The following is a 15,371-nucleotide window of genomic DNA, read 5'->3' on the forward strand; positions in this document are numbered from 1 at the left end:
ATCAAGAGCTGAGCCGACTGTGAGGTTGGCGCTTCTTTTTAAACCTTCATAAGGCCAGCCCCTCGGGGAGGGGGACTATGACAAGTTTCTAAGACAACGGGAAAGCTTTTGGATATACAGGCTGAAGACCCTACAACCAAGAGGACTGAATGAAGGGTTCTCATTTGCACCATTCATCTAATGCAATCTTACTACATTTCAACAATATCATCTTCTGCACTTATCTGCAGTAATCGAGTGATATGTTAATAGTAAAATACTCTAATCTTTACAGGTCTTACCTGACCTGATATACCACACACATTAATTTTGTGTGACACCATCAATGAATTCTAAACTATCATAAACTCATTAACTAATAAGCCATTGGTTAATAATCTACTTGCTATTATGCATACTCATACCACTGACATTCTTGGTCGGATAACTCGGTTGATTTTATGTTCTTATGAAACACATTTACTTTACATCTTTATACCTTTGACCCTTAGGAGGTTAACTCCCCAAAGCTGGCTGTCAGTTATCTTTCAGGCACCGCCCAGAATTTGGACAGCCTGACACACTCCCTGACGTCACCCTCCCCGAGGGGCTGGCCTTATAAAGGTTTAAAAAGAAGCGCCAACCTCACAGTCGGCTCAGCTCTTGATAAAGGCGCATGCTGCGCCGAAACGCGCGTCGAGTGTTTCCGACAATATTGTCCTACTTAGGATAGCCATTCAGCTTACAAGCGTTATCTACAATATGTCCTACTTAGGGAAGTTATTTAACTTATGAGCATTCTTTACGATATGTCCTACTTAGGATAGTTATTTAGCCTTTGAACGTTACCGACAATATTGTCCTACTTAGGATAGCTATTTAACTTACGAGCGTTATCTACTATTCAGCTTACGAAGTATTACTAGATTGAGCGTTGCTGCTACTTGGGCGTGCTATTGATTCTATTTACTTTTTGTCCTACTTTTGGATTTATATTTAGTTCACTCTGTATCTAGCGCCCTGCTGTTATTTAGCTTCTATCTAGGCTTGGGAGGGGTTTTCCCTCTGGGATTTACTAGGGCACTTTTGTCTAAACTTAGATTTCTAGCTGTTTCACGGCCTGTATGCCGTACGAATATCTTTGTTGAATAAGCCTCCAGCTTCCCTGGTAATTACCCACTCAGACTGGCTGGTGCTCCAGAGAACGAATATATTAGGAGGTGTCCAGGCTTATAGTCTCGATTACACATGAGACCTCATTTGCCGTTCACTCTCCGTCCTTTCTCTTAGCTCTCTGGCAGCCTATGTTGCTTCCGGAAGGCCACTCGGAATATTATTAATCGGGGAGTCAGTGTTACTTACCAACTTTATTATTAAGTTTGGCGTACACTGCCTCCTATATATTCCTGTGCACCCTCTGCAACTGATCTCTATGATACTAGCCCAGTTTGTATCGTATGGCAGCCTTTGTTGCTTTCGGAAGGCCACTCGGAATATTATAAATCGGGGAGTCAGTGTTACTTACCAACTTTACTATTAAGTTTGGCGTACACTGCCCCCTATATATTCCTGTGCACCCTCTGCAACTGATTACTATGATACCAGCCTAGCTTGCATCGTTCTTGGATCAATGTAACTATAATTTATACTTATTTGTTACATTTTGCTCCTACTGAATTCTTGCAACAGTCTCGATCCCACAGGGGATGTCTTTTATCTTTTGTCTAGTCACACCCTGTACAACTAGACCGGCGGGTTTTTATGCTCGCTTATGAGCTGTCACAGAACAGTTTTTTCTTTAGCTGTTCCTAAGAGCTAATGGCCAATATGCACTCACTGTGAACCCGGCCCACGGTCTCTAGCATAGCCTTGACTTATGGACCAGTCAGCACTTACTTTACTAAGAGCCCCTGCTATTGACTTTAGGTTCCATCAGCTCTTTAGGACTATGTATACCAGTACTTAGGTGTGGCTAGACTATTAACACGTTTGTCACTGTACATAATATCCTTTCACACAGTTCGTATTATTTATTTGTTTGTGGTGTTCGTTTCTTTCCCTTAAGAGGGATTAATAAAGATTTTTAATTACTACCATTAAGTTCAATTCAGCTATTGGTCTCCTTTCACCCATTTCAGTTTTTCCTTATGCTATCATTCATTCTGGGTTATGCCCTGTTTACCCTTCAACCATTTACTACTCTAGTGCATTGATCAGCTGGTCTCTTCACTACTGTTGTACCTTTTCATTAATAGTGTAACAAAAACCTTAAAGTAAACAGTATAAAAAACTCATCTCCTTTGAGACTGTCCATCTCTCAGGTAGTTGCTAGAACGTAAGAGTCTGGCGTGGACATTCGTGGGACGAACTTGGAGGCCCATGCTGGGTTCCACAGGTATCTCTGTTTGGGGGTACCGTTTGGAACATGTTGGGTCAGCGAATCAGCCGGAAGGCCCAGTTTCATTAGGAGTGTCTTGCTCTCATGAGGTTCCTGAATAGTGTAAGTTGTGTCCCTGTGAGAGACTGTCATGGCTCGAGTCGGGCACCACTGATATCGGATGTTATGATGCTGCAGGAGTGGTAAGTGGTTTCAGGGAGCATTTCCTGCTAGAGTACTGCCGGATAAGTCCGAGTAGAAGTCCATGTCTTCAAAATTGTAGGATGACTGTCCCCTGTTGGCGGACTTTACCGCTAGTTTGTCTTTGTTATTCTGGAACTGGACTATTAGGTCTCTCTGGGCTGTCAGGCGCTTTGGCAGGACGTGGTACGCGGAATATGCCGGTGAGTACCGCTGTTTTGGCACTCTACTTAGCGCTTCTAGTATTACCATTATTAAATAAATATATATATATATATATATATATATTTATTTGTGTGTGTGTGTGTGTGTTTGTGTGTGTGTGTGTGTAAAAAAACAGATACAATTTGTATCTTGTAATACCTTTTTTTTTTTTTTTGGACCAATAGAATGTTTTAGTGACAAGCTTTCGGGAGAACCTCTCTTTCTCAAGTTTGAAACATTTCTGAGCAACACGACACATAGAATTTAAAGTTGAGTTGTGATATAGGGGATAAAGCGACATGAGTGAAGGTAAGACAGGTTTGATAAAACATAGACACCATTCTTGCAGTGGGTCGTAAATATCTTATGCAAAGATCAGAGTGAGGGGGGAGAGAGAGAGAAAAAACACAAGCGAACAGTGCAGAAGAATACATGAATTCCCATCCAAGAGTTACAGACACACGTTCACACTCACACTCATGTAAATATACATATACACATGTAGTGCATATGTACAAGTATACACAAGAACATACACACTATTCACAAGTACATACAATATACATATAAATACAACCAAATTCCCAAATATATGTACATGCACACCTACACATACATCCACACACAAGCACCAATACATGTACCTACACAAATACCAATGCGCCATACACATACACCTATTCACATATACATACACACACACACACAAATGCATACACATAAATACATGAACACATACATACACACAAACACATATACATACATGCAGGGGTCAAGTCCTGGGGAAAAAAGTGTGGGAACTCACCCAAGATCCCCCCCCCCCTTAAAAAAAAATTACACTCCTATGCATATAGTGTAGTGCATGTATAATGAATGTAGTGTGTTTGTAGTGAGTGCAGTGTGTATAATGTTTGTAGTGAGTGCAGTGTGTATAATGTTTGTAGTGAGTGCAGTGTGTATAATGTTTGTAGTGAGTGCAGTGTGTATAATGTTTGTAGTGAGTGCAGTGTGTATAATGAATGTAGTGTGCGTGTAGTGAGTGCAGAGTGTGTATAATGAATGTAGTGTTTGTAGTGAATGCAGTGTGTATAGTGAATGTAGTGTGTAGTGAGTTCAGAGTGTGTATAATGAATGCAGAGTGTATAGTGAATGTAGTGTGTAGTGAGTGCAGAGTGTATTTGTAGTGAATGCAGAGTGTATAATGAATGTAGTGTGTTTGTAGTAAGTGCAGATTGTGTATAATGAATGCAGTGTGTGTGTTGGATGGTGTGTGTGTTGGATGGTGTGTGTGTGTTGGATGGTGTGTGTGTGTTGGATGGTGTGTGTGTGTGTTGGATGGTGTGTGTGTGTTGGATGGTGTGTGTGTGTGTTGGATGGTGTGTGTGTGTTGGATGGTGTGTGTGTGTTGGATGGTGTGTGTGTGTTGGATGGTGTGTGTGTGTTGGATGGTGTGTGTGTGTGTTGGATTGTGTGTGTGTGTGTGTGTGTGTTGGATGGTGTGTGTGTGTGTGTGTGTGTGTTGGATGATGGGTGTGTGTGTTGGTGTGTGTGTGTTGGATGATGGGTGTGTGTGTTGGTGTGTGTGTGTTGGATGATGGGTGTGTGTGTTGGTGTGTGTGTGTTGGATGATGTGTGTGTGTGTGTTGGATGATGTGTGTGTGTGTGTGTTGGATGATGTGCGTGTGTGTGTGTGTTGGATGATGTGCGTGTGTGTGTGTTGGATGGTGTGCGTGTGTGTGTTGGATGGTGTGTGTGTGTGTTGGATGGTGTGCGTGTGTGTGTTGGATGGTGTGTGTGTGTGTGTTGGATGATGTGTGTGTGTGTGTGTTGGATGATGTGTGTGTGTGTGTGTTGGATGGTGTGTGTGTGTGTGTTGGATGGTGTGTGTGTGTGTGTTGGATTGTGTGTGTGTGTGTGTGTTGGATTGTGTGTGTGTGTGTGTGTTGGATGGTGTGTGTGTGTGTGTGTGTGTGTGTGTGTGTGTGTTGGATGGTGGGTGTGTGTGTGTGTGTGTTGGATGGTGGGTGTGTGTTGGAAGGTGTGTGTGTGTGCGCGCGTGCACTGGATGATAGGGGGAAGCATTTTTTTTTTAACTTTATGTGTTTAGATTTTTTTTACTTTATTCCCCCCTCCCTGCTTCTTAGCTTGTCAGGGAAGGGGGGAGATCGCCTGGTGGTCCGGTGGAGGGAGCCAGCCGCTGCACACATGGGCCATCACACGCTGTGTTCCCTCTCCAGCTCTAACTCTCGCGAGACTTGCCTGTGCGGAGCGTTGCCATGGTAACCCGTGGCAACGCTCTAACAGCCGCGGGTCTCGCGAGAGTTAGAGCTGGAGAGGGAAAACAGCGATGGCCCCCTGTGTGCAGGTAGCAGGGCTCGAGTCCTGCCGGATCACTAGCTTTGGAAAAAGTGCAGGAACGCCGTTCCCATGCGTTCCTGCAGGACTCGAGCCCTGCATACATGCACATGAACTCATATACACAAATATAAATGCACAGTCACTTATATCAGGATACATGCATAAGGGTATGGGAAAGCATAGGTCTACACACAGTACTTTGTATATTGATAGAATAAACTTATTGGAATGCATTTTAAAATGTTGATACATATAACAGAACAGTAAGATAATGCTGGGGGAATGTTCATGTAAAGTGTTGGTAGTGGGGCAGAAAACCCATATCAATATTTGCCGTTAAACAATTTGATCATTCTGGCTTCAAATTTTTTTTTCTTTCTTGGGTATTTTTAAAAACCCCTTTCAGTTCTTTGATTTTTCATTGAGTGACCAGGCTGGCTGAAGTGGTGTCCAACAGGAGTGCAGTACGATTCTTCTTGGTGTTTAATGGAGTGTCTGTGCATATTCATTCTGCCATTTAATTGCTGGGTGGTTTCCCCAATGTAGCATCTTACGTGGCATTTGGTGCATTGAATCATGTATACCACATTGCTGGATGTGCAGGAGTATGAACCTTTAATTCTGTAGGTTCTATTGTTGTGTGTGGCTGTGTTGTCTGTGCATATGTGCTGGCACAGTTTGCAGCAAGGTTTTTTGCATTGCCTGGTCCTGTTTTCTTTATTCTTCCCATCCGTGTGTAGCTTCCTGTTGATTAATTTTATTGGAGGTTTGGTGGGCCATTTCAGAGAAAATGTTTTTTCGAGTATCCTCTTCTGTTAACATTGGTTTTAAGTCTTTAATGATTTTCCGTATTTCCTCAAGAGCTGGGTTGTAGGTGACCACAAGTTGCACTCGTGTGTGTGGTGTGTGTATATGTATGTGTGTATATATATATATATATATATATATATTTTTTTCTCTGTACTGTAGCAGGCGCGTGTGTGGAGTTTTTACAGCAGAGTTGATTTGTTTGGTAATAGTCAGTCTTTGGTTTGTAGCCTTTCTGTCTCATAGATTGGGAGAGTACATTTAGATGGGAATTACGGTCATTAGGATCAAAGCATATGCGATGGTACCTAGTTGCTTGGCTGTAGATGATGCCCTGTTTAGTATGGGAGGGGTGGACGCTGGAGCTGTGAAGGTAACTGCACCTGTCTGTGGGTTTTCTGTAAACCAAGGTGTGGATTGTGCCATTGTACATGCCACAGTGGTGTCCAGAAAATTCCCAGATCTATTGCAATATTCCATTTTTAGTTTGATGGATGGAATGTGTTTAATGAGTCATGGTACTGTATCAGTTTTTCTTCGCTTTCAGTCCAAATTATGAAGATATTGATATAGCGATAATATTTGTATGGTTTGGTGTGCTGTATTTCTATGAATCTCTATTTAAGATCTGCCATAAACAGATAAGCATATTGGGGTGCCATCTTAGTGCCCATAGCAGTGCCCATGATTTGTAGGTAAACCTCATTGTTAAAACTTAAATAATTATATGTGAGGATGAATAGTGCCAGTTCTATGTTAATTCGGAGGTTGTATTTTTGGTTGTCTGCATAAGAGAGAAAGTGGAAGCAAGCATTGACTAATATATAAGATAGACACATTACATGCAAAGCAAAATAGTTCAAGCCGTGAGATGATTATGGTTTACAGCTCATGAAGAAAGTACCCATGTAGGGACTAGTTGGTATGAGTGATTGCAGTTCAAGATGCAAATTGTAATGCAAGTTGTAATGTATATTTCTTGGTGGGGGTCTTCATTTGATGGTGATAGCATGATTATTTTTCAAGTCTTTTTTAGCCATTTGTTCCGGTACTGAGAGATTATGAAACATTTTCTTTTGGTTTTGCTTGGTTGTCAAGGATACTGTTCTTAGTTATAGCGAACAAAAAAGAGGAAAGGAAGCTTATTGCAAGCACTCAATGGTCAGGGGATAACCCTCAAGGGACTACCAAGGTAGTAAGGAACAAAACAGAAAGAAATGAGTGCCCTAAATCATTAATACATAACTTTTAATAGTATGTTAAAAGGTGGTAAGCCCACCAACGTAAATAAATGCTAATCAAAACTTGTTATAGTTCTGGTAGGAGACTTTGTCCAGAATGATAGAGTGTCCTAAATGTAGTGGTCTCAACAGAAACATTTATAACAACAATTTCGGCGTGAGGGGGGGTAAAGAAACCCAAACCTGTAGACCCCCACCACGTCAGAAATACAAACTGCTTTTAAATAAGGTAAAAAGAGAGGACCCGTGCCGAGGTAAATAATGTCTATGGCGGGAGTTGTACCGATAATTAGATATGAGTGAGCTCCCCCATATCTGCAGGCATACCCATATGTAAGAAAAATCACGATGTATAGATCACAAGGACCATAGTTGGTAATGAAATGGTGCACAGAGTCAATAACCCTCAATCAACGCATAAATACAATAACACCTGAGTCTGTACAAAAAATTGATGGAACCTAAGTCTTATAGAGAGGTCCTGTTCTAAAGTTTTCAGTGTCCTCTCATAAATCGCTATGTGCAAAAAAAGCAGTGATTTTGCACGTAAGATGTGAAAACCGGACGTCTCATGAATATGAGGTGTCGGGTGTTTCATTTCACCATATAGTTAACGCCTATATAGGTAATGAGCAATCCACATACTTCATGGGTGTAAGTACATGGGCACTACCGGGGGTGGGGGATCTCATGAATAAAGACCACTAAAATACCCACAATATAATTTAGCCCTACTACGTAGTGTAACATAGATACTGATAAAGTATACATCCATATGTCTCATAGAAATCCTATATAGCCTTAAACATATATGCATAGGTACCGCAATCACATATGTACCCCAGATCCATGCTGCTATAATGCGAGGCGGGCAGCATATAGTATAAGAGAGCAAGAAACCCCTGACACGCGCGTTTCGCCCGCAGCTCATCCCCTCTGATGAGCTGCGGGCGAAACGCGCGCGTCAGGGGTTTCTCGCTGATCCAGCTACATTACCACATCTCTCCCATCATGGCATCAGTAGCATAGTGGATCTCGAGTGGACTTCAACTTTCACTAGGAGGAACCAGGACGAGCGGCTTCGGTCTCACTGCTATGTTCCAGCAGTGTACACCGTTCTCTTATACTATATGCTGGCCGCCTCGCATTTCCATCTTTATACATATTTTTCAGTGTGTTCCTCCCTGCTAAGTATGAAGCCCTTCACTGGCTTATTATAGCAGTATGGATCTGGGGTACATATGTGATTGCGGTACCTATGCATATATGTTTAAGGCTATATAGGATTTCTATGAGACATATGGATGTATACTTTATCAGTATCTATGTTACACTACGTAGTAGGGCTAAATTATATTGTGGGTATTTTAGTGATCTTTATTCATGAGATCCCCCACCCCCGGTAGTGCCCATGTACTTACACCCATGAAGTATGTGGATTGCTCATTACCTATATAGGCGTTAAGTATATGGTGAAGTGAAACACCCGACACCTCATATTCATGAGACGTCCGGTTTTCACATCTTACGTGCAAAATCACTGCTTTTTTTGCACATAGCGATTTATGAGAGGACACTGAAAACTTTAGAACAGGACCTCTCTATAAAACTTAGGTTCCATCGATTTTTTGTACAGACTCAGGTGTTATTGTATTTATGCATTGATTGAGGGTTATTGACTCTGTGCACCATTTCATTACCAACTATGGTCCTTGTGATCTATACATCGTGATTTTTCTTACATATGGGTATGCCTGCAGATATGGGGGAGCTCACTCATATCTAATTATCGGTACAACTCCCGCCATAGACATTATTTACCTCGGCACAGGTCCTCTCTTTTTACCTTATTTAAAAGCAGTTTGTATTTCTGACGTGGTGGGGGTCTACAGGTTTGGGTTTCTTTACCCCCCCTCACGCCGAAATTGTTGTTATAAATGTTTCTGTTGAGACCACTACATTTAGGACACTCTATCATTCTGGACAAAGTCTCCTACCAGAACTATAACAAGTTTTGATTAGCATTTATTTACGTTGGTGGGCTTACCACCTTTTAACATACTATTAAAAGTTATGTGTTCTTAGTTATATATATATATATATACCGTATTTATCGGCGTATAACACGCACCTCATTTTAAGAAGGAAATTCCAGGAAATTTCCCCCCCTCCCATAGTATTCCCACCCCTCATCCCATAGTGTCCCCCCCTCCCATAGTATTCTCCCCCTTTCCCATAGTATTCTCCCCCTTTCCCATAGTATTCTCCCCCTTTCCCATAGTATTCTCCCCCTCCTCCCATAGTATTCTCCACCTCCTCCCATAGTGTCCCCCCCCATCCCATAGTGTCCCCCTCCCATAGTATTCTCCACCCCCTCCCATAGTGTTCCCCCCCTTTCCATAGTATTCCACCCCTTCCCATAGTATTCCCCCCCCTCCCATAGTATTCCCCCTCCTCCCATAGTATTCCCCCCCCTCCCATAGTATTCATCCCCCCTCCCATAGTGTCCCCCCCCTCATCCCATAGCCCCCCCCTTTCCATAGTGTTCCCCCCCCCATAGTGTCCCCTAGTGCACTTTCCCTCCCCTTGTCCCATAATTATTTACCTGTCTTGAAGCGTGGGCCGGCTTCACAGCGCGCACCGCGGTACTGGAACTTCAATTTCAGGTTCCGGTTTCCGGCGGGACTGAAAGGAAGTGTGCACACTTCCTTTCAGTCCCGCCGGAAACCTGAAATTGAAGTTCCAGTACCGCGGTGCGCGCTGAACACCGGCCCACGCTTCAAGACAGGTAAGTAAATATGGTATATCGGCGTATAACACGCACACATCATTTTCCCCCTATTTTTAGGGAGAAAAAGTGTGTGTTATACGCCGATAAATACGGTATATATATATTACGGTATATATATATATATATATATATATAATATAAGCTCATTGAGCAGGGCCCTCCACCTCTCTGTTCCTGTACGTCCAATTATCTCATTAAAAATGACATGTCTGTTCGTCCACCCAATGTACAGCGCTACGGAATGTGATGGCGCTATATAAATAATAATAATAATAATAATAATAATAATTATATATATATATATATATATATATATATATATATATATATATATATATATATATATATATGTATATGTATAATATAGCATTATGGGTATCCGTAAGAAGGTGACTTAAGCAAATACGAAGCCTCCTGTCATGTTATAAAATTAATCCTCACCACTCCAATGTTAATTGCAATGTGATGATCTGCAGTTGATACACTAACAGGGTTATTTACTAAAGTAAGAATGCAAAGTGAATTCCAAATCTAAGGCCATAGTAATCAAACTGAAAGCTTAGCTGACTTGGAGAATGCTTCCAGTTTGACTATGATGACCATGTATCACCCTTTTGCCTACAGTTCATTTAATTCCTGCACTACTCCTGCTTGGGAACAATTCCCTTATGACACAGACAGGACGAATTCATTGCCACTGTATTGGTGTCGAGAAAGTAGCTTATAAAGTTGGGGGCTCCCGGGAGCTCTGGTCTTAAGCATCTGTTTCTGTTCATGGCTTGCTCTGTCCCCCGCTGATACGTTTTACCCAGCTTCATATTCTGTAGATTCTTTTTAACAAATTTTGTCAAATTGAATTTGCTATACTCTTTAATACAGTAAACACTGAATATAGCTGGCACTTTATAAATAAACATTAATAATCATATTTCTGTATGTTACTGAGGATGTCAATATTCACCTCACAAGTTCTGAAAGTGCACACTGATGTGGAGATATCTTCACATGAATACACCACATTGCATATCACTATTCTAGGGCAATCAGATTCTTTGCTTCACAACACAGAGTTGCTCTGTCTTTTGTAACCTAGGATCCACACCACAAATGATTCTGAGGTCTCGTAAAATGAATGTTCAACCACATAAAGAGTCACACACTCCCATAAGAAACTCAGATTCTGACAATCCAGTAACCACACGGTTTGGAGGCAGAAGAACAAAGAGGGTGAGTTGAACTGGACAGGACAGTACTGTGTGTTCCAAGGTTTGTCATCCACTTATGCTGTTTCTTAGAATATGTAATTTAAATTTTTTTGTGTGGATATGTTCTACAAACATGACAAAGCAGATAAAAGCAATTCCCTTTTATTAATTTATTTTGCTGCATTAATGTAGCAATTCCACTGTTGTAATGTATGTTCCACTGTTTATTTTCAAGATAAGATATTCAGTTTTACTAGTTAGGTGATTTGACATGTGTAACAATTTTGTTTCCATACATCAGAGTAAAGAATATATATTTGAGGTCAGTTATTAAATTAACATGGGGAATTGTTAGTTTAATGACTGGAATTGTTCCTCCTGTGATGATTGCAATTTGCAACCCGTAATGTGGGTCATAAAAAAGTCAAAAAGTGATGGTATGAAAACAATCTGCACCCCCCCAACTCCTCACTGTTTACTCCCCACCATAATAAACCTTTGTTTCATGGATGTAAAGTAGAGTGTGTCCAGATGTAAGAGGTGTATGCTTGTTAAACAGAATCTCCTTGAGCAAGATTCTTTTCATTTGAATGTAAATTTAAAATGTTAAGTACCCTAGAAAAAAATATGTAGCTCACAACACATTAAGGTGTATTTTAATGTGTTTTAAGCTAGCTGTCTACCCAGAGTGTTTTTATGGTATATTTCTAAAAGCAGTTTAGTGGTAACAGTGCATAACTATAGTATTTTCCTAGCAGGTGCAGCCAACATCTCATTGGAATGGATTTATGACACCATCCGTCAAGAAGAGTACCAATTGTCTGTTGCAGAACTGCTTTGAATCCATGACTGATGAAGAAGAAAAAGGTACAATAAAGAGTATAAAAGCACACAAAAATAAAAAGTACAAGTACAAATGATGTCCACAACATACAAATGTTTTGTAGTAAAAACAAAGAAATGCATCATCATGCATGTAAACGGGTTGAGATAAAATACAAATCTTATGCCCAAATAACTGTAGCAAATTGTGTAGGCTAAGGCTGGCTGAAGGAAGTAAAAAAAAAAAGGGGACGTTGTCGTTGTGCATGATCCACCCCTTGCATAGGGAAAGTATAAAGCAGAGTGTGGCCAATTAAGTTGTTGTTGTACCCCTGGAACTATGTGTCATCCAGCTAATAGGAGGAAGATGGGTCTCTTCATTCTGTATTAGCCGAGGTAACTTCTTGGGTTACCCTCAGCCCTCTACAACTGGTGGCAAGTGGCGTGATCCTACGTCCCTGCCAACAGTTCCATGGACTATAGTTCCTCCAAAAGACACACCCTACAGGACTTGCTGGAAGCGAGAGGGAAATCATCAGGCAACCGTAAAAAGGCAGAGCTGATTGCCGAACTCATGGAGGACGATCAGCGAAGACAGGAGATGGCTACCCCGCAGCCAGAGTGGATAGAAGGAGCGTTCGAAAAGTCAATAAGGCCTTATTCCCAGAGACTCACCCTAGCTGAATTACTAGCCAAGCTCATCTCGCAGACCCAAGCATTTGTTCTGGCTCAGAAGCAGGGGGTGACCCCTACACTACCAGAGGGACAGCGGTCAAGAGAGGAGCCGGCTACACCTATACACAAGCCTTCAAGGAGTTTAAGGAAGCAGAGGAGAGCATTGATGAATTCCTGCAAGCAGTCAACCCAGCCGACTGGGGTAACCATCTTGTCTAGCAAGTTGTCCGGAAAGGCGGCAGAAGCGTACCCAGCTGTACCCGAGGAACAGCTCTGTGAGTTCCCCTTTGTTAAGAAGGTACTACTGGCCAGATATGCCATCACCCCAGAGGCATACCGCCGAAAATTCAGGGAGACCTAGAAGGGAGAGAAGGACTCACATGCCGCATCACCAGGGCCACCCACAACTGGATGCATTCTTAACAAGTCCCAAAAATAGATTTTACAGCTCTTCATGTTGGAACATTTTTACAGCGGGCTCCCCATTGAGGTGCGGGAGTGGGTGAGAAACAGAAAGCCCAGAACTTTAACTGAGGCAGCACAGATGGCCGATGTCTACGCCAATACCCGGCGGCCCCAACGCCTGGCTGCTCCTGTGACCTACTGACTCCCCTTGCACCCTACAGCCCTGACCTACCCTCCACCAAGAAACCCGCCGGTGGCGGGAACCACCCAAGGGTACCCCCACAGATGGGCTCCAGATGCTTCCAATGCCTTCAACCCGACCACTAAAAGCGACATTCCTGCCCTTACACTTGGGCCACCCGCACTAGCTGCCTGCTCCTAGAGGCCCGTGATACTACCCCTGCCCCTGTCCCCATCCCCTGGGATACCCCTGCCAAGTTCAGGAGGGAGATGGCATCCGACCCTACGCTCCAGACATATAGGGACATCTACAGCTCCTTCTAACGCCAAGTAGTTGGTGGCATCCTAGAAATATCGTATTGAGCTGCTGAGGATAGCTCACGATATTCCCTTGGCATGGCATTTAGGAAGGGGTGGTACGGCGTTTCGGCTCACCCAAAGCTTTTTCTGCTCAGGCATCTCCAAGGATCTGAGGTAGTACTGCCAGACCTGCGATGTCTGTCCGAGAGGAGGAAAGAGGGGCGACAGACACAAGGCCCCGCTCCATCCCCTACCCATTATTGAAGATCCATTCGACAGAGTAGCTATTGATATCATAGGTCCCCTAGCCAAGCCTAGTCCCACGGGGAAGATGTACATTCTGACCATTGTGGACTACACGACTCGGTACCCCGAAGCAGTCGGCCTGAGCAACATTCAGGCAGAGACTGTGGCCGAAACCCTGATGCAAGTGTTCTCCTGGATGAGTTTCCCCGGCAGATCATCTCGAATTGGGGTACCCGGTTTACTGCCGAAATGACCAAACAGCTATGGAAGTTATGCGGCAAAAAGCCAATTCTGAGTTCCCCTTACCACCCCCAGACTAATGGCCTGTGCGAGCGCTTCAATGGGACGTTGAAGCAAATGCTCCATATGTTTTCAGCGACCCGCAAGGATTGTGAGAGATTCCTGCCACACCTCCTGTTCACTTACCGGGAGGTACCCCAGGAATCTGGGTTTTCCCCGTTCAAGCTAATATTCCAGCGGAAAGTCAGGGGACTCCATGACCTAGTCAGGGAGCAATGGGAGGGGCAGGAGAACAGGAAGGGACCCCCATTGTCCACTATGTGCTGTAGTTTAGGCACCGGGTGTAGGAACTCACCCACTTGGTTCGGGAGAACCTCCAGGTGACCCAGAGGCACCAGTGCATGTGGTACAATCGGGCGCCAGGAGCCGTAGCTTTCAAGATGGGCAGAAGGTTTTGGTGCAGGCAGTCTGGCAGGGTCCATACCAGGTAGTGGAACAGAAATGTGACACAATCTATATGATCGGCCCGTGCTCTGGTGCTGAAGTCCGACATGTCAACATGCTGAAGCCCTACCACGAGCAGACAAAGGATGTAGCCGCTATATGCGCTTCCGCCTCAGAGGTTTATGATAATCTTTCCCTGTCTGACCTCCTGGAGGAGGGAGCTCAGTCAGTATCCATAGAGGAGGTCCACTTAGGGGACTAACTTAAAGAGAACGCAAACGGGCATCTGCAAAGAGAATAACGTTCTCCAATCTGCTGGGATATACCCCCTTGGCCACCCACAAAGGGGACACCCCCGGGGAGCATTCTCTGCAGAAAGTCCCCTATCGGGTACCAGCATCTGGGACATGTGGGTACTGTGCTGGACAGGATTAGGGAAGCAGGCCTGACTCTAAAACCCAACAAGTGCCATCTGTGGATGGCAGAGGTACAGTACCTGGGGCACTGGGTTGGGTGTGGGGCACAGAAATCCAAGCCAGGCAAGGTAGAGGCCGTAGCTAGTTGGCCCCATCCCCTTACCCAGGTGTTGACCTGTCAGGAGACGGCCGGTTACTATTGGAAATTTGTCCCCAACTAGAGCACCCTAGCTAAACCCCTTATGACCTGACCAAAAAGAACCTGCCCAGGCAGGTAAACTGGAGCTCAGAGTGTGAGCAGGCGTTCCAAGCCCTTAAAGATGCCTTGGTAAATGCCCCTGTCCTGGATGCTCCTAATTTCAGGAAACGCTTTCTTGTTCAGACCAATGCCTCCATGTTTGGGTTAGGAGCAGTGCTGAGCCAGGTCGGGGACGATGGTGGCGAACATCCCATGGCTTACCTCAGCAGGAAGCTGTTGCC

General features: G+C 43.6%; 1 protein-coding gene across 1 annotated transcript in view; it reads left to right on the top strand.

The window, feature by feature from the left end:
* The window catches only part of LOC134612223 (uncharacterized), a 409,549-nt gene that overhangs the window by 127,242 nt on the left and 266,936 nt on the right, over positions 1–15,371 (top strand). Inside the window, exons 4-5 of the mRNA XM_063456572.1 lie at positions 11,052–11,185; positions 11,922–12,030. Coding sequence (XP_063312642.1) covers positions 11,052–11,185; positions 11,922–12,030 — 243 coding nt within the window. The remainder of the gene's footprint in view (positions 1–11,051; positions 11,186–11,921; positions 12,031–15,371) is intronic.

The sequence above is a fragment of the Pelobates fuscus genome, chromosome 5, assembly GCF_036172605.1.
Source record: "Pelobates fuscus isolate aPelFus1 chromosome 5, aPelFus1.pri, whole genome shotgun sequence".
Lineage (NCBI taxonomy): Eukaryota > Metazoa > Chordata > Amphibia > Anura > Pelobatidae > Pelobates > Pelobates fuscus.